At 36.7% G+C, this 25713-nt stretch overlaps 1 protein-coding gene and 1 non-coding gene across 5 annotated transcripts in view; one reads left to right on the top strand and one right to left on the bottom strand.

Annotated features, from left to right (window-relative positions):
* Nucleotides 1-25713, top strand: part of OSBPL8 (oxysterol binding protein like 8) — a 160146-nt gene that overhangs the window by 8297 nt on the left and 126136 nt on the right. For 2 of the 4 annotated variants that reach the window (XM_028105400.2, XM_088025277.1), the window contains exon 1: nt 12730-12761. The exons of 1 other annotated variant lie outside the window; for it this stretch is intronic. In XM_028105400.2, coding sequence (XP_027961201.1) covers nt 12736-12761 — 26 coding nt within the window. In that variant the 5' untranslated portion in view covers nt 12730-12735. Of the gene's footprint in view, nt 1-10652; nt 10774-12729; nt 12762-25713 lie in introns of those variants that run through there. One more of the 4 variants, XM_028105403.2, reaches the window with a different exon arrangement.
* LOC114211084 (small nucleolar RNA U13) lies at nt 10647-10745 on the bottom strand. The gene has a single exon (XR_003609655.1). It is a non-coding gene; the product is annotated as a small nucleolar RNA U13 (small nucleolar RNA).

Raw genomic sequence — 25713 nt, 5'->3', positions numbered from 1 at the left:
CCTTTATCATAGTTTCCCCTCCCCCTCAACTCTTCAGCATATTGCGTTTTATATTGTGTTCCCTATTTTTCTGGAGTTGCCTCTACTTCTGCCTCAGTTTGGACTTTAAGTCTCTTCTGGGAACCTCCTTTTGCTGTACTCTTAAATTGAATCCATTTTATTTTAGATCTTTTTTTCCTAAATTTATTTGATCTTTTTTCCTGGAGTTTTTGAGTAACTTCCTGAAAAAGTGTGTTTGAGTGGCAAACTTTCTGAATTATTCTATGTACAAGTTGTCGTCATTCTATTCTAATATTTGATAGCTTGGCTGGGCACAGTACTGTACATTGCAAGTAATTTTCCTTTAGAACTCAGAAAGCATTGCTTGGTTGTCTTCTAGCATCAAGGGATGCTGATTAGAAGCCATATGTCATCTAATTCACTGTGGGTTTTTTTTTTTTAAGATCTGTTTTTTTTTTTTAAGATATTTATTTATTGAGGAGATAATGATAGAGCATGAGAGGGGGGAGAGTCAGATGGAGAAGCAGACTCCCTGCTGAGTAGGGAGCCAGCCCAATGTGGGACTTGATCCCGGGACTCCAGGATCATGACCTGAGCCGAAGGCAGTCGCTTAAACAGCTGAGCCACCCAGGCGCCCTAAGGTGATCTGTACTTTATTCTGTCTGAATAAAGTTTTTTTATTTTGTTTTGGTTATTTGTTCTAGGCACTCAGTTGTCCTTATTGTCTAAATGAGATTCTTCCAACTCGAGGAACTTCTCATCTATTATGTCTTTGATACCTTTCTTCCTTCACTTTGCCTATTTGCTCTTCAGTAAGTAGATATTCTCTCTTGGATTGATCCTTTTTGTCTCATTTTTACTTTCATATCTTGTGATTCTCTTTGCTCTGTGTTCAGGGGAATTTTCCCCCCCCTAGTTTTTTTTGGCTGATTTTTTGGGGGCAGGTAATCTATGAATATTCTTGTTCTCTTTTTCTTTTCTTCCTATCATTCTCTTCTGTTTTAGTTGTAATACTATCTTTAGTCTTAGAATATGTGAAATAGATTTTTGAAAGATACCTTGTGGGGATGCCTGAGTGGCTCAGTCGTTAAGCGTCTGCCTTCGGCTCAGGTCATGATCCCAGGGTCCTGGGATTGAGTCTCGCATCAGGCTCCCTGCTCAGCGGGAAGCCTGTTTCTCCCTCTGCCTGCTGCTCCCCCTGCTTGTGTGTGTGTGTATGTGTGCACGCACACGTGCTCGCTCTCTCTCTGACAGATAAATTCTTTAAAAAAAAAAAAGGTATCTTGTGTTTCCTCAACTATTTTTCCACTCTGGTCACTTTCTGTGTTTGTTTTTGTAATTCTTACTTTTCATGATTAGTTTTCCTTATATGTCTCATGTTTCCTGGTTGTCCATTCATGTTTCAGAAAGAAGGACTAGGTCTCTGGTCTAGGTCTCCCCTCTCCCACCCTGTTCCTTGGACTGTTTTCCCTATTAGTTTTTCATTTGAATAGGAATTCTAGCCACAGCACTTAAGAGGCTAGACAGTAGGGCCTCTCTATTGGCAAACATTGTTTTAGGGTAAGAGCTAGCTTCCAGCTTGTGCGCCTTCTAAATGCCAGATGAAAAGGGTTTATTACTTTGCCAGCATCCCCACTTTAGTCTTCTAGTCTTTCATTTATCTTAGAAGCAGAGTATCTTTTTGGCTGGGGTTAAATGTCAGTTGTTTACAGGCTGCTTGGAGATGGAGATGGGGGATGGGCAATGTAGTTGTTCCTTACACAGTCAAGTAATATTTAATTCTATTTTTGGCCCTACTATTTTCACCCTTTGCTGTATCATTTAGTTTGCAATCATGCCTCTCAGGGGTCCTGCCAGACATATGGGTTCCCACCTTTTTGCATCTCTTATAGGGTATAACAAGGGTGGCGTTTTCTCTGCTTGTTATATCTATCTATCTATCTACACACATACACATACACACATTCTACCCCTATCTCCAGTTTTAAATTTATTTGCTCTTATGGTTTTTTTTTTTCCTGTATGAATTGTTTTTATTTCAGTGGGATAGTTGGAGTAACTGGAGGGAAATTTTATATTTAGTCCACCATTTTTTATTAGAGTCCTTTTCTAGCAGAAGGTATATAGAACTATTGAACTATTTTTTTAAATTTTTTAATTTTTTTGAGCTTTTTTTTAAAGGTAGGTGTATTCAGAGGAATTATGATCATGATACTGTTAAAATACAGTGGTGTTCCTTAACTATTGATTTATATAGGTGTTTATATCTTTATGTCAGGTGGTCCTAAAACTTGTACTCTTTTTGAATTCTTGTTTGCCTCTCAGTTTTTCTGATTCCTTTTCTGTTGTCATCTACCCCAGTTTGCACATGTCATTATGAGTCTCTTGCCATTTCTGCTTTGCTACTTGGAAACTGAAAAGGACCATTTAGAATTGTGCACGAAATAGTGACTTTGCTGCAGAGAATGGTCTGTTAGCTTTATCACATGGCTGTTGTGATATTTTGATTATTGAGATAGCTTTACTTATTTTTGGTTTCTTGACCGTGTCCAGATGAGTGAGGTGTTATTCTTTATGTACTTCTCTGCCTTAATTGTTATAGCTACTTTGGTTCAGTAGTTATTGATATTTTTCTCTATTTTCCTTTTATTCTACCTTATAATCTCTGATACTTTGTGTTGAATTTAAATTGCCTAGCTAGTTCATCGAAGGCCTTAGTTTTCATCTCCTCCTTTCATTTTATATTCATAAAAATTTCCCAGCATTCTTACAAAATTTCTTTAACCTGTTCTCTTTTTTATTTCCCATTCTCCTTTTCTGAATCTTTAGGTACCACATTGATTGTAAATTATCCTGGGCAAATAAATTTAAATTCATCTGTTTCTTTCCCCTCTCCTCTGTGGTAATTGCTGCATTTCCCCATTAATCTTTTTAAGTCTTCTCTCATGAGACTTCGTAATTCTTTCTTCTATAGCTCTGGTTTCTACTGCTGGGACATGTGTCTATGATTAGAGTCATAACTGTACTGCAATCAGAAGTTTTTACAATCCAGATTTAAGAAATGCTGATTACTTTGCAGTTGAAATCCTGTCAGAAGGGTTGTGATTCGGAAGGCTTGTTAAACCCCCAGAGTTGGCCTGATTATATAAGATATTATAGGACTTTCATAGTAAATACTGAATTGAAATTCAAAGTAGCTTAGAAAAATAAATCAGCTCTTGTGTAGTTTCTTTATTTGCCTAATATAGAGGAATTCAGTGTTGCAAGTATTCCCTAATGAGGTGGGTATCTATTTACTGATTATTTTGTGAACTTCTTTTATATTCTGTGAAACTCTTTATTTTTAGAATTCAGAGATTAGATTAGGTAGCAGTTGCTTTACCTTAGGTCTCTTTTTCACATATCCCTAACATTATTCCTTTCAGATATCTGTTGTCATGATTAATTTCCTTTTTTTTTTTTTAAGATTTTATTTATTTATTTGAGAGAGAGAGAAAGAGAGAGAGAGAGAGAGAGCACATGAGAGGGGGAAGAGTCAGAGGGAGAAGCAGAGTCCCCGCTGAGCAGGGAGCCTGATGCGGGACTCGATCCTGGGACTCCAGGATCATGACCTGAGCCGAAGGCGGTCTCTTAACCAACTGAGCCACCCAGGCGCCCTAATTAATTTCCTTCTTGATTGGCTCATTACAGTATCCTTTATAATTTTGATTATGTTTATAGTTTTGGTATTTTTTCTTGCTCTTCCTGAAATTTTAAAGTATGATCTTTAGCATTATATAGATAATATTTGACTATTTTCAAAGGTTTGGTTGTTTGCGAAATTATGGTTTTTATATCTTCATTTTCCCAAGAATTTATTATTACGATGTAGGAATTAAAAAAAAAATACTTTGTCGTTAGTGACAAAAAATTCCTCAGGAAAAATACTCATTTAAAAGGTTGATGACTTGGGCGCCTGGGTGGCTCAGTTGGTTAAGCAACTGCCTTCGGCTCAGGTCATGGTCCTGGAGTCCCGGGATCGAGTCCCGCATTGGGCTCCCTGTTCAGCGGGGAGTCTGCTTCTCCCTCTGACTCTCTTCCCTCTCGTGCTCTCTCTCTCTCATTCTCTTTCTCTCAAATAAATAATAAAATAAAATATTTAAAAAAATAAAAGGTTGATGACTTAACATATTTAGTATTTTAACGAGTAAGGTTTCATTTCTTTCGTTATCTTAATTCATGATAGTAGTAATTAGCCTCTTCAAACTCAAAAGTTGAAATTAGTGATACATTTTGTGGCTCTGAGGCAAATTATGATTTCAATTAAATTCAGAATACATGTTTTTTTTAGAATTCTCAACTTTTTCATTGTCATATTAATCAGTTTTTTTTTTGGAACAGGATTTCAATATGAGAGTTATCTCCATAGTTTTGCATTTTTGGTAGTCATTCTTAAAGTATTAAAAATTGTGTTGGTTCTCTTAGATCCTTTTTGAATTGGCATGCAGAAGTGTAATTATGTGTCTTGTTTACTTACATGATAAATTAAAGATGATGAGTACTTTGGTTGTGGTAATTTATACTTAGAATTAAAAACCCAGAAGCATCTAGGCCAGAGTTAGGCACTCAGATACTCATTTTTCTTTCATGTCCAAGATAGAAAGCCATTATTAGTCTGTATCAAAATATGAAGAAACTGTTTTTGAGATTGAATAAGAAAGTCAATAATAACATTTTTTGAGATTGTCTTGAATTAATTTTAGATCTTGCATTTTAAGCTTTGATCCTTGATAAAGAACTCTTAGCTTAAGTATGGGCATTAATTTTACTTTTAGGAAACTAGATAACTCTTTGGTTTATTATAAGCGGTTACCATACTTAAAAAATGAGAAACACATTTATTTTTTCCTGGTATCTTGATTTAAGACAAGGTTCATACTTTCCTTAGAACCTTTCAAGAAAACTGACAATTTATGCATATTCAGGTAGTTTTAGCTGTAATTTAAAATACCTAACTTTAAGAAAAAAGACTTAAAATCCAAGAGAGACATTTAATATATAGGACTAAATTATTAATATTTGATTGTCAGTATCGTATTTGTAAGCACTGCCCTTAAGTGGTCTTGATTTATTACTGTCTCAGAAACCATCTTTGAGACCCTCTGTCACAGGCTTGGGCAACATAACATTACAAACACCAACTGATGTAGTAAACAGATGCACTGGGAGAATAAGAAACCTGCCAAAAGTATTGTCTTTCCTACTAAGTAACTGTATGACCTTGGCAAACCACTTAGTCTTGTCGGTCTTCGTAAAATGGAGGGCTTGGAGCAGATAGCCTTTTAGGTTCTTATGAGGATTCTTTGAAGATGTCAGGGGATAGAATTCTAATCAGACAATATACTATGTAATATCCTTATAATAGCTCTGAAATAGATGGTATTATTACCATTTTACTGATGGTATTATTCATGTACAGACTCCATGTTCAAATAGCATGCTCAGTCACATAGCTACTAAGCGGCCAAGTAAGAAGTTGAACCTTGGCCTGTCTCATTTTATATTCATATTCTGTTTAGTATGCCATATTACCTCTGCAAGCCATGTTATAGTAGACCACCAGATTTTATTCCTAAAACTTGTTTCATTTCTTAATCTTTTAGTTTATAGTAAATGTGCTTATGCTTTACTGCATCTGTTTTTTAGGAAAGCCAGAAGTCATGGATCAGGCCTATCCATGAATTGTGCCCAAAGCGGAAATGGGACCAATTTTTAAGTAAATATAGTAGAACTTACTTGTCTAAGAGATGATCGGTGTGTTCAAAGTTATCTTGAATTTATTTCAACAATGTCACTGTTGTTCAAAAACACTTTTGGAACTATTCTTTCTGTATTTCCTTAGTTTCCTCAGCGTCATTCTTTTTTTTTTTTTGAGAGGCGGGGCGGGGGGGGAGGGAGAATCTGAAGCAGGCTCCATTCCCAGCGCAGAGCCCAGTATGGGGCTTGATCTCACAACCCTGAGATCATGACCGTAGTGGAAATCAAAGAGTTGGATGCTTAACTGACCAAGCCACCCAGGTGCTCCCTTATTCTTTTAACCTACATTCTGTGGTGGCAAATGACATCTTTTGAGAATGGATTTGATCTGTGGAAAAAATGGGAAGTTACTCTGAACCAAATCTCAAACATAAAATTAGGGTTCAAAATGAGGAATGCCATTTTTAGTTAAAAATAAGCAGACCAAAGGGGTGAAACCTATTATCCTAATGTCACTTGTAAGGTAGTTAAGGAAGTGATTAGAAAAGAGCAGTCCCAAAATTGTTGTATGTGGTGACAACTTGAAATACCCTATAAAAATGATTGAATGGAGTTTAACCTTTATTTCGTTATAAATTCTACCGTATTAAAGTTACATCTTAAGATGTATCTGTTCTGTTTGCCACTTAGGTTAGTGCTATGCTGACTTAGCATGCACTTTAGAGAAGAGGAGTTGATGAATGAATTACAGACAGCAGATACTCTTTCCATTTTAAAGGAGATGAGAATCTATAGAACATTTATTTACACAGTAATTTAATTCTTGGTTATATTAGTATTATGTAATTTGTGGTTATCCACATACGGGATTAATTCTAGACAGATACCCCATCCCACTTCCTGGCATGAACTAAAACTACTTCTTTTGCTAAGCCTGAATGTACTCTGATGCAAATTTACATGTAAATTAATTTTTATGCAAAAATTATCTTAGGCTGCCTTGTATACTTATATATTAGTGAATAGCTTTTAGATTTTAGTACTTTATTAGTGCAGTTAATAAACAGTAATCTATGTATCTGGCTGCACAGGAACTTGTGATAGGAAGATTTCATTTTACCTTTTGAAGGTATTATTTTTCTTGGTTTTAAACTTCCAGATAGTGGAGTTTAATGAAGCTTTCTCATTTGTAGGTATTAGAGGATAGTAAAAAAAAAAAATCTTCTAATCCCTTTTAAATAATACTTTTCCTTTTGGGGTTTCAAAATAATTTGATGTTATAAGACCATTAATTCAACAGATATTTGAGTGCAGGTCACTATGCAAGGGGCTAAAAATTCAGTGGGAACTAGATAGACCTGTGACCTCTTTGAGCATGTATGTGTGGGAAGGTGTGGAGGTATGTGTGGGAAGGTGTGGAATAGATAATAAACCACTAATTGCACAATTCACTGTGTAATTACCTTATGGAGGGTGCTAAGAGCAAGAAATAAGAATTTGCTGACCTAGTGGGGGAGGGGAGCCAAGGAAGGTGACTTGAGTTGAAGCAAAAAAGAATATTTCTGGCAGAACATCTTGTTTAAATATCCTGGAACAGCAAGGAACTTGGCTTTTGCTAGGAACTGAAAGAGTTCACTGTGGCTGGAGTGTTAAAAAAAAAAAATAGGAATGATAATAGTGTGGTGCAGTAGGCAGAGGTTGGGTCATGTAGGGTTTGATAGATCATATTAAGGATTTTGATTTTTGTCTCAAGATCCCTTGGAAACTATTAGAATATTTTAAACAAAGATCATGAAATGATCAGGATTAGAATATCACTCTGGATGTGTGTAAAGAATGGTTTGGAGGCAGCCAGGGTAGATGCTGGGAGACCCATTAGGTTGTGTTGAAATTAAGGTATCTGTAATTTATCTGGGGGAGAATCATGTAGACCAGTGGTTCTCAAAGTGTGTCACCTGGGAACTAATTAGAAATGCAGATTCTTAGGTTTCTGCTCAGACTCACTGAATCAAAAATTTTGGAGGTGGGGCTCAGAAATCTGTTTTTTTGAGCAAGCCCTCTAGATGGTTCTGATGCATCCTAAAAGTGTTTGAACTTCTGCAGGTCATTAGATACGTGGCTTTGAATGTAGGAGAAAGTTTTAGGCTGGTAATACGGATAGGGAGCAACTGCATGGAAGTGGTAGTTGAAGGTGAGGGAGAAAGAAGAGGCTCCAGTAGAATGAAACCCTGAGACACTAGTCCCGGACAGAGTGAAGGGAGCTGGTGAAAACCAAAAAAGGATTGGTGAAGGGGACTAGAGGGTGAGGAGAGTCTTTGAATAAGGGTGTGGCAAATTAAGCATTAAATTTGTTAATAAATGATCTTTGTGTAATTGTAGTGGAATTACAAGGGTGGGCACCAGTGTCAACAGGTTGAAAAAGAAATGGGGCGCCTGGGTGGCTCCATGGTTAGGCATCTGCCTTCGGCTCAGGTCATGACCTCGGGGTCCTGGGATCGAGCCCCTCATCGGGCTCCCTGCTCCGCGGGGAGCCTGCTTCTCCCTCTCCCACTCCCCCTGCTTGTGTTCCCTCTCTCCCTGTGCCTCTCTGTCTGTCAAATAAATAAATTAAAAATCTTAAAAAAAAAAAAACGGGGAGAGGAGTGAAGGAAATATAATTTACTCATTTAAGACATCCCTTACTCTTTGTTTTTTTTTTTTTAAAGATTTTATTTATTTATTGGACAGAGAGGGAACAGAAGCAGTGGGAGGAGATGGAGAAGCCGGCTTCCCGCTGAGCAGGGAGCCCGATGTGGGGCTCGATCCCAGGACCCTGGGATCATGACCTGAGCCGAAGGCAGACGCTTAACGACTGAGCCACCCAGGTGTCCCAACATCCCTTACTCTTTGGACAGATATTTAATATTCCATAATTATGGGAAATATAAATAACTTTGAGGGACACCATAAATAACCTTGAGGGACAGCATAAGAGTCTGTGGATAACTCTATAATAAAATATCATTGTTTGGACTTCCTGATTCTGAAACTCATAATTTACATAGAGGAATGAGCTCAAGCTTATCATTGTGCTTACCATCTTGTGAGGAATACCATAGTAAAATAATAAACTATGTGGGGGGTGTGGGGGTAGGGGGGAGGATGTTTAGCCTATCAAGAATAATGTTTTTTAACATTAAAAACACTTTAGCAATATGCATTTATATAAAAATTTTTAAATTACAAATACTCTTACTCATTACAAATACATTTTTTATTACTACTGTGTATCTAAAGGAAAATGTCTTTACATGAATTTTATACTTGTCTTTTACTTAAATTACCTTAACTTGTTAGAATTATTCTAACATATTAATGTTATGCTATTCTTAAGGGAAGACCCCATTTATTTATTTACTTTTTAAAGATTTTATTTATTTGACAGAGAGAACACAAGCAGAGGGAGAGTGAGGGAGAAGCAGGCTCCCTGCTGAGCAAGGAGCCTGATGTGGGACTTGATCCCAGGACCCTGGGATCATGACCCGGGCCAAAGGCAGCCGCTTAACTGACTGAGCCACCCAGGCGTCCCTATTTTTTTTTGAAGATTTTATTTATTTGACAGAGACACAGCGAGAGAGGGAACACAAGCAGGGGGAAGTGGGAGAGGGAGAAGCAGACTTCCAGCGGAGCAGGGAGCCCGACGCAGGGCTTGATTCCAGGACCCTGGGATCATGACCTGAGCCAAAGGCAGACGCTTAATGACTGAGCCACCCAGGCGCCCCAAGGGAAGACCACATTTAATATGAAGACAAATTAAGATAATTTGAAGGTGAACCCCAGTTGCATGGTAATATATGCACACACACTAACACACAGGAGTGGGGTGGAGGAGAGACAGGGAGAGAGGGAGATATTGAGACTTAAAGCATTTCAAGATGCATTTTCTTTTCAGGGTAAATTACGTATTTCTAAATTTTTTATTTTTAAAATTTTAGGTAGGCTCCATGCCCAACCCAACTCAAAATCCCAAGATCAGGAGTCGCATGCTCAACCAACTGAGCCCGCCAGGTGCTCTAAATTTTTTTTAAGTAAAAATTAGGTTATTGTGTCAACATGTGTTGACTGTAAAATTCAGCAGCTACAGAAACTCATAAAGTTAGTTTCTGCTGCTACTAGACCACACTTTATGTTCAAAATAGCCCATTTATTAGCAGTTTGGTATTATTCTTCTAGATAGTCTTCTTACTCCCTACTCCCTGTGCCCTGTCTGTATGGATACTTGTATGTTTAATTCTTCAAAAAAGAAAAAAGAACTAGTATTATACTGTTTTGCAGGTTTTTTTGTTTTGTTTTACCAATCAGTACATCTTTAAGAGGCTAAATCCTAATAATTCCTTCCATTGACTTTATATTTTGTTCTTAGAACATTAATCTGGGACTTACTAGCCCTTCTGTTTTTTAGTTTCTTCATCTGTAAAATTTAGAGATGGCGAGTGGTTGACTTGAAGGTTTCTAATAGCTCTAAAATTTGTTTAGGAATGCTAGGATTTCAAAGGGCAGACATTTCCTTCAATTTTATATGAAAAGTGATTATCTTAACCCACCTGGGAACACCTCATGGGAGAAGTTCTTGCCAAGTTAAAAATACAGTAGTTTGGGGAGGAAGCACATTAGAAACAAGATTCAAAAAAATAATGTCCCATCATTTACTAGTGTACTCACTTAGTAGGCATACCTAATGCTTTTAGAGTAGTGCTGACCAAAACAAAACAGAAACAAAAAGACTTTCTCAGAACTCATTAAGTTTTTGCACTAAAAATTTATATCACTTTTTTGGGGGTGTGGGATATAGGTGGGTCGGGGTTTGGTTGTACCTACTGAGTGCTAATGGCAGATGAGCCCATTGGGCCTGCTCAATGCTTTTTTCTCCACATCAGATGGGTGATGTGCCGAGGTGGTAACAAGGTTTGAGGGAGGCACATGTCACACAACGGAGTGAACACCCAATCATCATGCTTACTGCACAGCATTTTTTAAGGAATCGTGTCACCTTCTCACGTAAGTATCTTATAAAAGCCAGGGTACTAGGAGTAGGAGTCATTGGTATGAGGCTAGGAGCTGTATTAAGTTTTCAGGAAACCACTTGAGAAGGCAAAGAAGTCTTAGTTTAAAGAATTTTTTTTTTTTTTTTTTTTAAGATTTTCTTTGTCAGAGCACGCACAAGCAGGGGGAGCTGCAGGCAGAGGGAGAAGCAGGCTCGCTGCTGAGCAAAGAGCCCAATGTGGGACTTGATCCCAGGACCATGACCTGAGCTGAAGGCAGACGCTTAACTGACTGAGCCACCTAGGTGCCCCCCCCCGCTTTTTTTTTTTAAGATTTATTTATTTTAAAGGGGGTGTGGAGGGGCAGAGGGAGAGAATCTCCTGCATACTCTCCGCTGAGCGCGGAGCTTGACATAGGGCTCCATTCCATGCCCTGAACCAAAACCAAGAGTTGGATGCTCAACCACCTGAGCCACCCAGGTGCCCCTTGGTTTAAAGAATTTTTGAGTGAAGATGTTCAGCTCTTGAATTAGCATTGTTACGTTCTTTTTATTAATATTATGTTGATTAAAGGATAGTTTTTGTTTTTCTGCTCTCAGTGTCTTAAGTTGCTGATTTTATTTCCTTTTAATTTTTACCTGTTTTTAGCTGTTTTCATCTTTTTTGTCCATAGTGTGATTGTCCACTAACATTTTATGTACTCTTATTTCTAATCTTTAGTTTTTATTTTTCTAATATTTTCTGTTCACTTTTATGTATTTTAAATATCTCCGCCCTTTTCATTTGATTTTTTGCTTAAATTCTTTTTTAAAATTTAGGGTTTGTTTTTTTTTTTCTCAAATAGGATTTTAGTAAGGCAAAGCCACAAAAAGGTATGAAGAAGAATCATTGAGAAAACTAGTGACTCCAACAATAGCTTGTCCGGGGAGAGCTTTAATTTAAATTTACTTTTTATTGTGTGTATTCTTTTTTCTTTTTCTTTTTTTTAAGATTTTATTTATTTGAGAGAGAGAGAATGAGAGACAGCACAAGAGGGAAGAGGGTCAGAGGGAGAAGCACACTCCCCGCTGAGCAGGGAGCGGATATGGGACTCGATCCCGGGACTCCAGGATCATGACCTGAGCCGAAGGCAGTCGCTTAACCAACTGAGCCACCCAGGCGCCCTGTGTGTATTCTTTTTTCTATGTAGCTGGCTGTTGGGTGGCATGTTTCTAAGCTGAATAACCAAAAAGATACTTACACCCTCAGCAAGAGAATCAGGCTACTTTTATTCCCCTTCCAATTACTTAATAGGAGCTCTTAGGGCTTTTTATAAGAGACTTTATTTTTTTAAATTTTGAACCTCTTCCTCAAATCTTTAATCTGAGTAATGCAGATGCACCATGGGCAAATTTCCCATCTCTACATAAAATGTTTATTTACAGTGATTTAGCCTTTGAAGTACACTTAAAGGGACTGTTCTCATGTTGATTATTATCCCTTTAGTCATTTTGAAGGAGGTTGATTTAAAAAGTTTCACAATCCTCATTTTAAAAAGAATTTTTAGCAGTATCAGCCTCCTAAAATCTTTCAACAAAAAACAAAAACAGAAAAACAATGGCAGGTCTTTTTTTTTTTAATATTTTTATTTATTAGAGAGAATGAAAGAGAGAGCATGACAGCAGGGTGAGGGGCAGAGGGAGAAGCAGGCTTAACCAACTAAACTACCCAGGCATCCCAAACAGTGGCAGGTCTTAACTAATATTTTATTGCTAATCTTGCTGTTAAAAACTTTTTTTAAAATTTATGTTTCTTAAAATAGTAACTTCCTTTTTTTAGTGTATATAGACAGGAAATACTTTAAAAGGTATTTTACAGTATAAAAATACAATCATCAAAGGAGATTTTAAAGGGAAAATCATGATTCTGGATGGTATAGCACATTAATAATTTTTTATGCATTCATAATTATTTCAGGTATTACATTGATGTATATATCATGTGGGCCCAAGAAAGCAAAAGTAGGTAAGGTCATTCTTTAGTCTCTACATGTTCTACTTTGAGCCAAGGCCTCTAACTGGATATTGGTTTGTGTAAATGGTGCAGATGAAACCTTGTGTTAGCTGTCTGTCACTGGATTACGTCCTTCCTCAACAAGAGACTTGAGTTAATTTAGTCTTGTAGCTTTGTTGTCCTCACCATAGCTATATTGCTGCTGCTCTATTTAAAGGTCAGTATTATTGCCCTTTAATATTTCCTTTTTCATTGTGCATCTCGTTCTGTCTACATGTCTGTACATTTCTCTCATTCTGGGAACTAAGTTAGCCTAAGTTCTTACTAGTGTTCTTAGCTGTCTCCTCCCAGAATTAAAACACTGAAATGACATTAACTGTTTTATGTATAAATTATAGAAAGGAGTTACTCTGCTGAATATGTAAAATCTTAGTAAGGATTTAAGTTAGTTTGAATGCTAACCCTGCATTCTTTTTATTAAACACGTTTAAATGCATACATGTAATAACATTTTGAAATTATATAAGTGCTCAAGAATCCTGATCTTGGTCACTTCAGGTCTCTTGGAATAGAACTCTAGCATTCTGACGTTGAGTAGCATGCCATGAGATAATTTTTGTTGTAGCTGGTTAGTTCTTTTGAGGAGATTTTTTATATCTTGTTTTTCAGAGTGATCACTTAAAGATTTTAGATTCTGGAAAGTGTAGCTTTCATAATTTTAGGAGTGCAATGACAGCTGCACAGCAAGGCCATATGTTGCTTCGCTGTAATTATATTTTAATAATTATTTTTTCTTTAGGGAAAGAACTATGGCTAACTTCCAAGATACTGAAGCTGATGATTGTACCCATTCATATTTTTTCAACAGAAAGACAGAACTTTTTCTTTTTTCTTGCTTTAAATAGTTAAATTTATTTTTCTTGTGAAGTTGAGATTATGTTGTGTCATAGCATCAACTGGATGAAGTTACTATTCTGGATCCTACTGTAAAATTTAAATGAATATTTATGTCAGATGGGAAGACTGCCCTGCTGTTTTGGTTATTCCCGTATATGGACTCACTGCCACAGGCATGCTGATTTTTCCAGCTCCTGCATGCCACTTGCTCCTTGCCACCTCCCGTTTTTCTGCATATTACCGTTCCCTCCACCGGCAATGCCCTCCTTCCTTTTCGTCCATTTCCTTTTCTCCTTTTAAAATTGGCATCTAAACTTATTTCCTCTAAAGGTTCTTTCATGATTTACTCCATGTAACTGTTACTTATTTTCTTGGTTTTGCTTTAACACTTAACATGGATAAATACAAAGTCAACCAATCTGAGCTGTGTTTCTGTGATGTACCAGGTACAGTGTTAACTATCTCATTTAATTTTCATAGCTATCCTGTGAGTTATGCTCACTTTACATTGAAATTAAATAAATTCTGTTACATTCCTTGTTTTAGCTGTGCTAGAATTTGAGCTTCTCCTATCATTTAAAAAATTGCTTTTTACAGTATCATTCTGCCTTATCTATTTGTGTAGTCTTTCCTTTCTTGCTCTCTATCACTTAACGTACCAACAGCACTTAAAAAACCCAAACCAAACACTATTTTGATATAATTTGCACAGAATAAAATGCACCCATTTTATGTATATAATGTGATGCATTTTGACAAATGCATACGCCCATGTAACTGTCACTACCATCAAGATACAGAATGTTTTCATCAGTCCCCAAAATCCCTTGTGCCCTTTTCCCACTTAATAGTTCCCCTTCTCCACTCTCCCCACTTTCCCAGCTCTTCTTCAGGCAGCAACTGATTTGAGTTCTATCCACTACACATTGTTTTTTGTCTGTTCTAGAATTTCATGTAAATGAAATCATAGAATATGTACTTTTGTGTGGCTTCTTTTGCTTAGCATGTTTTTGAGATTGTTCCTTTTTATTGCTGGATAGTATTCCATTGTGTGAATGTACTACAGTTTGTTCATTCACCTATTGGTAGATATTTGACTTGGCTATTACAAATAAAAATGCTATGAGGGACACCTGGGTGGCTCAGTCGGTTAAGCGTCTGCCTTCAGCTCAGGTCATGATCCCAGAGTCCTGGGATTGAGTCCTGCATCAGGATTCCTGCTCAGTGGGGAGCCTGCTTCTCCTTAACCACCGTCCCCCCCACACACCCCCCGTTCCCCGGTTGTGCACTTGCTTGCTCTCTCACTGTCCCTCTCTATCTCTCTCAAATAAAATCTTTAAAAAAAAACTGCTATGAAAAATCCATGTGCAAGTCTTTGAGCAGACATATTTCCATTTCTCTTGGGTAAATACCTAGGAATGGTTCTACTGTTTTCCATTTCCACCAACAGTATATGAGAGTTCCAGTTGTTCCTCCTCCTTGTCAACAGTTTAAAACATTTTGGTGTTTCTAGTGGTTGTGTAGTAGTATCTCACTGTGGTTTTTCATTTTCATTTTACTGATGACCAGTAGGGTATTGAGCATCTTTTCACGGGTTTGTTGGTCATTTGTATTATTATTTATTGTTTAAATTTTTTTGTCTATTTAAAAACTTCTGCTTTTTCTTATTGACTTTTAAGAGTTCTTCATATGGTCTGGGTTCTAGTTCTTTGTCAAATGTATGTATTGTGTATGTTTTCTCCTAGTCTGTGGCTTACCTTTTCATTTTCTTAACTCTGTTTTTGAAGAGAAGCTTTTAATTTTCATGGAGTCTAGCATACCAGTTTTTTCTTTTATGGTTTGTGTTTTTTAGTCTCCTATGACATTTTTGCCTACCCCAAATTTGTGAAGATTTTCTCTATTTTATTCTAAAAGTTTTATATTGAAATACTAAAATTTTTTTTATAAAGATTTTATTTATTTGACAGAGATACACACAGCGAGAGAGGGAACACAAGCAGAGGGAGTGGGAGAGGGAGAAGCAGGCTTCTCACGGAGCAGGGAGCCTGATGCGGGGCATGATCCCAGGACCCTGGGATCATGACTTGAGCCGAAGGCAGACGCTTAACGACTGAACCACCCAGGCGTCCCTATATTGAAATATTTATATTTACATTTATGTTAGCTTTTATATTTAGGTCTGTGATTTATTTTGAGTTAATTTTTGTGTTTAGTGTAAGTCAGGTTTTTTTTTCCTCTCTTTTAATGAGGTTTTTATTTAAAATATTTTCCTTTTTATTGGGTTTCCTTGGCACTTCTGTTGCAAATTAATTGACCGTGGATGTGTGGTCCATTTCTGGACATTCTGTTCTCTTCCACTGGTATATTATGGTATGCCAATATCACACTCTTGCTTTATTTTTATAAATTTTGGAGGTAGTATAAATCCCTTACCCAAAATCATTTTGAAAATAGAAAAAAAGTCCTTGCATAATTTACTCTCTTGCCATCACTGCTTGTGTTTGTGTATATGGTGATTTTTGTTTTCATTTACTTGTTTTTGTTTATGTTTTCACAATGTTGCCACCAACAGGGTTTTGTGCTTGATATTTTCCAGGGCAGATATTGTTTGTATTAAGGAAGATGCTAAGTACTTTCAGCTGGTGAGAAGGAATTAGACAGCAGTTGATGTTCTTTCCCTCAAAATCATTGGTAGTAAGCAACACTAGGTTTCAATGGTATATCTATATGATTTTGGAAAAGATCAGTAAATAGGGTCTGCAGAAGCAGAAGTATGTGCCAGAAGCCAAGTGTTTAATTACCAAATCTGAAATTGGTTGGGAAATGAAATTGCAACACTTTTCAGTTACTTTAAAATCATGTTTCTTTTTTTCCCCTCTCCTGTCTCTCTTTAGAAGAAACATCTTAGCTTTGCTTAAAGCAGTCTTTCCCTGTGAATATTTGAGAAACACTAATGGCAATTGCCAAAACTAAAGGGTGTCTAAGTGGGAACATGTTGAAGAAAAATGTTAGATACAGATTGCATATAATTTAGTTTAACTACGTGTAAATGGAAGTAAAAAAATGAATACTATTTGTGGTTTCAAAATAGTGCCCAGATGCTTTCATTTTTCTTCTTAAACTGCCTTACTTTAGAATAAAAGTAATAGAAATGAGAAATGTAACATACTCAGTTTTGTATTGATTTTTATTTATTAGTGTTCTGTTTCCTTTCTCTCTCTCTCTTTTTTTTTTTTTGGTTCTTCCAGAGTTTTTTTTGCCCTCCTCCCTTTTTTTGTCCTTGGGGATTTTATCTTCTGTTTATTCTGTATCCTTTTTCTTTACTTCTCACATATTGGAAATGTTGATAAGTCTTGATTATGCATTTTAATTAACTTGTTCTTGTGAGTAATAACTCCTAGGCTATAGTAGAAATATGTGTGTATTTTTTTCTTCCTATGGAAATCACATTTATCATTTGAAAGATGTTTCTAAGCTTTGCACTTGACACAAACTTAGAATTTTAGAAACCAGGTAGGTGATGAGATAGAGGTGGAGTTATAGCTTCCCCCTTTTTTTAGTTGTTGGGATGGGTTGATTATGGTCTAGGGCCTTAGAAAGATTGGTCATACACTTTGTTCCTGTTATTTACTTAAGAAAGACTGCATAGATTATAAGATCAGTCAGACAAATGGAACTGTCAGCTGCTCAAATAGATATTTTTAGATATGTTTCTCCTCTTAATACTAATCATGCAGTTGACCACAAATCCTGCGTTCGATAGGGGATGATAAAATAAGATGTAAGAGCTCCACAGGAGGCATTTTGGATAGTAAGACCAAACTAAAATTGAGATAGAGGTCACATTTCTGATTAAACACAGTTTTTTTCTCCTTATCATTCTGGTCTTGATGATGTTTATATGATAGATTTTACTAATGGAATTAAAACACCTAGCTAGAAACAAATAAGTGAATATTATGCTATTGTTGCTTTTTTTTCCTTATAGCATATATGGTGTTTTATGTTTCAGGTCTCACATTTCACTTTTGTGGGTTTGTTTGAAGTTAACCTTGACTTTGTTATTCAAGGCTTGCTTATTTTAGTTGCACATGTCTGAAATATTTTCATTTAGGGTTCTTTGGTTCAAGCAGTAGAAAACTCTTGCTAACTTAATATACCAGAATGATAAGCTCATTTTCTTGAAGTAAAAGTTGAAAAACCAAGTTTTGGAAAGAACAGACAGGAGCTCCAGGGATCTAGAAAGCAGGAAGGATCTAGAGAGGGAAGCAGTGGATGGTCTTTGTGGAGCCTCCATTAAGCTAGGTAGTTCTCTAATTGTTTTTCCATTCATGTGATCACTCTGCTCATGAGTCAGATGTCTCAGAGAGTGAGTCAGATAGGGACTGATTGATTTCGTTTGGGTTTATTGCTCACTCTTTGCTAGGAGAGAGCAGGGTACCAAGCAAGACTGCATATATTGGAGGAGGGTTGCTTTCTTTAAGAGAAGATCAAGGTACATGTTACTACAGGAAGGGAAAGTGAATGTGTACAGGTTAAAAAAATCCATTATTGCTATAGTTTCTAGGGTGACATAATATTTCTTTAATCTTACAATGCCATATTAACATTTCTTGGCTGAACCCAAACCTTTCAGCCTTTATAGATTTGCCATGATCATTTATTAAATGCCCATGAAGACTGCTCTGCATTATACTTCAGTTGTTTTTTCTCTCTTTTGTTCATACCCTTAAGTGACTGAATGATTTAAACCATGTAGTCTTAATTACTTGTGAAGAAAGTTTTTCTTTGTTTCCATTACTCAATTAATGAATTTTTTTTTCGGTGCTTGCTATGTGCCAGGTACAAGAAGCTGAGGTTTCAAAAATAAATAAGAGCGGGCGCCTGGGTGGCTCAGTTGGTTAAGCGACTGCCTTCGGCTCGGGTCATGATCCTGGAGTCCCGGGATCGAGTCCTACATCGGGCTTCCTGCTCAGCGGGGAGTCTGCTTCTCCCTCTGACCCTCTTCCCTCTCGTGCTTTCTATCTCTCATTCTCTCTCTCTCTCTCAAATAAATAAATAAAATCTTTAAAAAAAAAAAATAAGAGCAAACATATCTTTTCCCCCCAGCCTTGAGATATAATTGACATACTACATTGTGTAAGTTTAAGGTATACAATATGATGATCTGATACCTGTATATGCTGCGGGATCTTTAACACAATTATGTGTTAAACACATCCCTAATCTCACGTAATTACCATTTTGTTGTGTTGTTGTAAGAACATTAAAGCTGTGCTGTCATAACGGCTTTCAAATATACAATACAGTATTGTCAATTTTAGTCACCATGCTGTACATTATATCCTTGGAATTTTTCATCTTATACCTGGAAGTTTGACACTTCAACCAACTTCTCATTTCCCCTACCCCTGAGGCCCCTGGCAACCACCGTTCTGCACTGTTTCTATGAGTTCAATGTTTTTAGTTTCCACATATAATTGAGGTCATATAGTTATTTGTCTTTCTCTGTCTGATTTAATTTCACTTAGCATAATGTCCTCAAGGTCCATCCATGTTGTTGCAAATGGCAGGATTTCCTTTTCTTAATGGCTGAATAATTTTATAAATAAAATTTCCATGTTTTGACTGTTGTGAATAATGCTGCATGAACATGGGAGCAATGCTGCAGTGAACATGGGATGTCTCTTCAAGATAATGATTTTGTTTCCTTCAGATAAATACTGAGTAATGGCATTGCTGGATCGTATGGTCGTCCTATTTTTAACTTTCTGAGGAATCTCCATACTGTTTTCCACAGTGGCTGTACCAATTTAAATTCCTGGCAACAGTGCACTGGGGTTCCCTTTTGTCCATATCCTCCCATCTTTTGTTATCTCTTGTTTTTTTGATAATAGTCATTCTGACAGGTGCAAGATGATACATCATTGTGGTTTTGATTTGCATTTCCTCTATGATTAGTGATGTTGAGCACCTTTACATGTAGTTGTTGGTCATTTGTATGTCTTTAGAAAAATGTCTATTCAAGTCCTCTGCCCATATTTAAATCAGATTTTTTTTTTTTTGCTATCAAGTTGTATGAGTTCCTTATGTATTTTGGATATTAATCCTTTATCAAACATATGGTTCACAAATACTTTCTCACATTTCGTAGACTGCCTTTTCATATTTATTGTTTCTTTTGCTGTGCAGGAGCTTTTTAGTTTCATATAGTCCAGCCTTATACCTATAAAAATCAGGTATACCAGGGATGCCTGGGTGGCTCAGTTGGTTAAGTGTCTGCCTTCAGCTTAGGTCATGATCCCAGGGTCCTGGGATCAAGTCCCGCATGGGGCTCCTTGCTCAGCAAGAAGCCTGCTGCTTCCCTGCCTGCTGTTCCCCCTGCTTGTGCATGCTCTCTCTCTCTGTCAAATAAATAAATAAAATCTTTAAAAAAAAAATAAGGTATACCAGTGTATACCTTACTTTTGCTTTTGTTGCTTGTGTATTTGATACATAGCCAAAAAAAATCAATGCCAAGACTGATGTCAAGGAACTTTCTCCCTTTGTTTTTTTCTAGGAGTTATTTGGTTTCAGGTCTTATGTTTAAGTCCTTAATCCATTTTGAGTTGATTTCTGTGTATGGTGTAAGATAGGGATCCAGTTTCATTCTTTTGCATGTGACTTTCCAGTTTTCCCAACATTATTTACTGAAGGGACTATTCTTTCCCCACTATTTTTGGCTCCCTTGTCAAATATTAGTTGACCATATATGTGTGAGTTTATTACTGAGTTCTCTATTCTGTTCCATTGGTCTGTGTCTATTTTTATGCCAGGACCATATTGTTTTGATTATTATAGCTTTGTAATATAATTTGAAAAGAGGAATTGTGATGCCTCCAATTTTGTTCTTACTTCTGAAGATTGCTTTGTCTATTGGGCTCTTATAGTTTGATATGAATTTTAGGATTGTTTTTCTATTTTTGTGAAATGTGCCTCTGAAATAATGGTAGGGATTGCACTGAATCAGTGATGACTTTGGATAGTATGGCCATAAGACAATACTCTTCTGATTCATGAACATGGGATGTCTACATTTTTTGTGTCTTGTTTGATTTCTTTCCTTGGTGTCTTAAAGTGTTCAGTATTTAGATCTTTCACTTCCTTGGTTAAATTTATTCCTAAGTGGGGTGCCTGGCTGGCTCAGTCAATAGAGCATGTGGCTCTTGATTTTGGGGTCATGGTAGGTAGGTTGTAAGCACCACTTTGGGAGCTTACTTGAAAAAAATTAAAATAAAGCCTGGGCACCTGGGTGGTTCAGTTGTTAAGCATCCACATTGGGCTCCCTGCTCAGGGGGAAGCCTGCTTCTCCCTCTCCCACTCCCCCTGCTTGTCTTCCCTCTCTCACTGTGTCTCTCTCTGTCAAATAAATGAAGTCTTGAAAAAAATAAAACCAATTCTTTAAAAAAAAATTATTCCTGAGTATTTTATTCTTTTTGATGCTATTGTAAATGGGATTGACTTGTTTCTTTTTCAGATAGTTTATTGTACTATAGAAATGCAACTGATTTTTGTGTATTGATTTTTGTATTTTGCAATTTTACTCAATTTGTTTATTAGATCTATCAGTTTTTTAACTAGAGTGTTTAGGGTTTTCTGTATACAAGAGTATATTATCAGCAAAGACACTTTTTTTTTTAAAGATTTTATTTATTTATTTACAAGAGAGAGTGAGAAGAGAGCATGAGAGGGTTGAGGGGCAGAGGGAGAAGCAGACTCCCTACTGAGCAGGGAGCCTGACGTGGGGCTCGATCCCAGGACCTGGAGGTCATGGCCTGAGTCAAAGGCAGACGCTTAACTATCTGAGCCACCCAGGCGCCCTGAGACACTTTTGCTTTTTCCTTTCCAGTTTGGATGCCTTTTATTTCTTTTCCTTGCCTAATTACTCTGGCTGGGACTGGAAGTACTATGGCAAATAGAAGTCATGAGATTGGGCACCCTTGTATTGTTCCTGATCTTGAAAGGAAAGCTTTCAGCCTTTCACCACTGAATATGTTAGCTGTGGGTTTTTCATATATGATCTTTATGTTTAGATATGTTACCTTCTATATCCAGTTTGTTGAGCTTTTATTTTTTTTTCAGTTAATCATGAAAGGATGTTGAATTTTGTCAGATGCTTTTTCTGCAGCTATTGAGATGACCATATGATTTTTGTCCTTCATTTTAGTAATATAGCATATCACATTTATTGATTTGCATATGTTGAACTATCCTTGCATCCTAGGGATAAATCCTATTTGATCATTGTGTATGATCTGCTTAATGTGCTATTGAATTCTGTTTATAGTATTTTGTTGAGGATTTTTGTGTTTATAGTCATCAGTATATTGGCCTGTTTTCTTGTAGTATCTTTATCTTTGGTATCAGGATAATGCTGACCTCATTAAATGAGTTTGGGAGTGTTGCCTTCTCTTTAGTTTTTTTGGAAGGGTGTGAGAAGAATTGGTGTTAATTCTTTAAAATTTTGGTAGAATTTACTCATATAGGCATCTGGTCCTAGGCTTTTCTTTATTGAGGGGTTTTTGATTATTGCTTCAATCTCCTTAACTTGTTACTTGGTCTGCTCAGAATTTTTATTTCTTTATGATTTGGACTTGGTAGGTTGTATGCTTCTAGGAACTGATCCATTTCTTGTAGGTTGTTCAATTTGTTGGTGTATAATTGTTCATCGTAGTCTCTTATGGGCCTTTGTATTTCTGTGCTGTCTGTTGTAATGTCTCTTTTCATTTTTAATTTGTTTTTTCTTTATTTTTTCAAAAAAACAATTCTTAGTTTCATTGGTCTTTGTATTGTTTTTCTCTTCTCTGTTTCATTTATTTTACCTCTGATCTTTAGCTTCTTTCTTCCTTCTGCTAACTTTGGGCTTAGTTCTTGTTTTTTTCATTCTTTGAAGTGTAAAGTTAGGTTGCTTGAGAGCATTCCTTTTTCTTAATTTAGGCATTTGTCAGTATAAACTTCTCTTTTGCTGTATTCCATAAATTTTGCTATGTTGTATTTACATTTTCATTTATTTCAAGATATTTCTTTATTTCCCTGTTAATCTCCTCTTTGACTCATTGGTTGTTCAGGAGTGGATTATTTAAATTCCACATTATTTGTGAATTTTCCTCTTTTCTTCTTGTTACTGATTTCTAGTTTCAAACCTTTGTGGTTAGAAGAGATTCTAGCATGATTTCAGTGTTTTAAAATTTGTTAAGACTTCTTTTGTAACCTAACATATGATTTATCCTGGAGAATGTTGCATGTGCACTTGAGAAAAATGTGTATTCTGCTACTGTTGGGTGGAATGTTCTGGATATCTGTTAGGTACATTTGGTCTAAAGTATAGTTCAAGTCCAGTGTTTCCTTATTGATTTTCTGTCTGGATGATTTATCCATTTTTGAAAGTGGAGTATTGAAGTTCCCTCCTATTATTGTATTGCTATCTGTAACTTTCTTCAAATCTGTTAGTATTTGCTTAATATATTTAGTTGCTTCAATGTTGGGTAAATACATAGGCATGTATATTTACAATTGTTATATCCTCATGATGAATTGACCCCTTATTCATTACATAATGACCTTCTTTGTCTTGTTACAATTTTTGACTTCAAGTCTGTTTCCTCTGATATAATTAAAGTTACCCCTGCTCTTTTGGTTTCCACTTGCATGAAATGTTTTTCCATCCCTTCTCTTTGAGCCTATGTGTGTCCTTGAAGCTGAAGTGAGTCTCTTGTAGGCAGCAAATAGTTGGGTCATTTTTTTTTTTTTTTTAATCAATTCAACCACTCCATGCCTTCTCATTGGAGTGTTTAATCTATTTACATTTAAAGTAATTATTGCTAAGTAAGGACTTATTATTGCCATTTACTAATTGTTTCCTGGCTGTTTTATAGTTTCTTTGTTCCTTCCTCTCTTGTTCTCCTTTTTTGTAAATTGGTGATTTTCTGTAGTGGTACACTTTGATTACTGTCTCTTTGTGTGTGTACCGTCTTTAAGTTTTTGTTTTTGGTTACCCTGAGGCTTACTTGAAACATCTTATGGATATAACAGTCTATTTTAAGCTGATATCAACTTAACTTTGGTCTCATAAAAAAAACCCAACCAACCAACAAACAAAAAAACTGCTCTTTCAGTCCCCTCCCTCACATTTTGTGTTTCTGATGTCACACTTTACATCTTTTTATATTGTGTATTAATTTACAAGTTATTATAGCTGTAGCTATTTTTGTCTTTCAACCTTCATACTAGAATTAACACACCACCATATTACAGTATTAGAGTATTGTGAATTAGACTACTTACTTGCCTTTACCAATGGGCTACTTATTTTCCTAAGTTTCCATGTTCTGGCTAGTGTCCTTTAGCTTCAGCTTGAAGAACTCCTTTCAGTATTTCTTATAAGGCAGGTCTAGTGGTGAAGAACTCCCTCAGCTTTTGATTGTTTGGGAAGGTCTTTATCTTGCTTTCATTTCTGAAGGACAACCTTGCTGGGTAAAACATTCTTGCTTGGCAGTTTCTTTCTTTCCATGCTTTGAATATATTGCCCTGTTCTCTCCTGGCCTGCAGGGTCTCTGCTGAGAAATCCACTGATAGACATAGGGGTTCCCTTATATGCAAGAATTTTTTTTCTCTTGCTGCTTTTAAAGTTCTCTTTGATTTTGGGCCATTTTATTATAATGTGTTTGGAGAAGATTGTTTGGATTGAAAATATGGGTGACTTATTAGCTTCATGAACTGGGATTCCAGATAATCTCCCAAGTTTGAGAAGTTCTCAGCCTATATTCTTTAAGTGAACTTTCTACTCTGTTTTCTCTTGTTTCTCTCTTGAGGACTCCCATAACATGTACCTTGATTCTTTTACTGATGTCTTACAAGACCCATAGATTTCTGCATACCTTTTCATGTTTTTTCTTTTTGCTTTTCTGACAGGATAATTTCAAAAGGTCCGTCTTCAAGCTCACTGATTATTTCTTTCGCTTGCTCCAGTCTGCTCTTGAACCTCTCTGTTGAATTCTTCAGTTTAGTTACCGTATTCTTCAGTTCCAAAATTTCTGTTTGTTCTTTTTTGTTTTGTATCTTTGCTGAACTTTTCATCTTCTTGTATTGTTTTCCTGATACTGTTAAATTGTTTTTCTGTGTTCTTTTGTAGGTCTCTGAGCATCCTCAGAATGCTCAGAATTATTTTGAATTCTTTGTTAGGCAATTCCTGGATCTCCATTTCTTTAGGGCAAGTTGGTTACTGGAGGTTTACTATATTACTCTGGTTGAGCTATGTTTTCTTGATATTTTGTAAGCTTTGTAGCTTTGTGTCTGTATATTTGAAGAATCAGTCACTTCTTCTTGACTTTATAGACTGATTTCAGTAAGGGAAGACTTTTATCGACAGGTTGGGCATGCTAGAGCATGCTGTGTCCCTGAGTCTTGTGGTATAGGGTACCAAGTGCAGGGGCATGTTGCAGCACAGGGTTCTCAGTGGCCATTGTGGCTCATTGGCTAAAGCTATTGGGGTCCATAGCATCAACAAATTAGTGTGGTTTTTAGCTAGCACTGTGGGGGATCTGCAGAGTCATTGAGGACTGTTGAGGTCCTCAGTATCACCTCCAGGTTCAGCAGCTAGGGTCCAGGGCAAGCAGTGGTAGTGGCTGGAGCTTGTGGTATTCACACACTCAGCTGCAAGGACTAGAGAGAGGTGCAGCTAGTGGCAGGTATGGTTGCAAACACACATGTAATGATAGGGCTCAGGGCAGGTAGATAGCTGCAGGGGCCTTGGCTGTAGGTGTGCACCATCATGCTTTCTGTGTCTTGCTATAGGTGCATGGCAGTGGAGGACAGTGATGGGTTTGGGCCAGGGTGTGCAGGTGCACAGCTCAAGGGGCTGACTATAAGTGATTCAGTGGTACTGGCCAGTGACAGAAGATAGGGCCTGATCTGGACCCACAAGAAGCTATGATGGCCCTGGCTGTTGGTGTACTTTTTTTGGTTACAATCTCCAAAATGTGCATGTATATGCATGTGATAGTGGAAGCTGGTACCAGATGTCAGGCCA

This window comes from Eumetopias jubatus, unplaced genomic scaffold (assembly GCF_037043125.1).
Source record: "Eumetopias jubatus isolate StellerSeaLion01/CBP00866 unplaced genomic scaffold, mEumJub1_p1.0 scaffold_8, whole genome shotgun sequence".
Classification (NCBI taxonomy): domain Eukaryota; kingdom Metazoa; phylum Chordata; class Mammalia; order Carnivora; family Otariidae; genus Eumetopias; species Eumetopias jubatus.
Note: the sequence above shows the minus strand (reverse complement) of the source record. Positions and strands in the feature narration are given on the sequence as shown.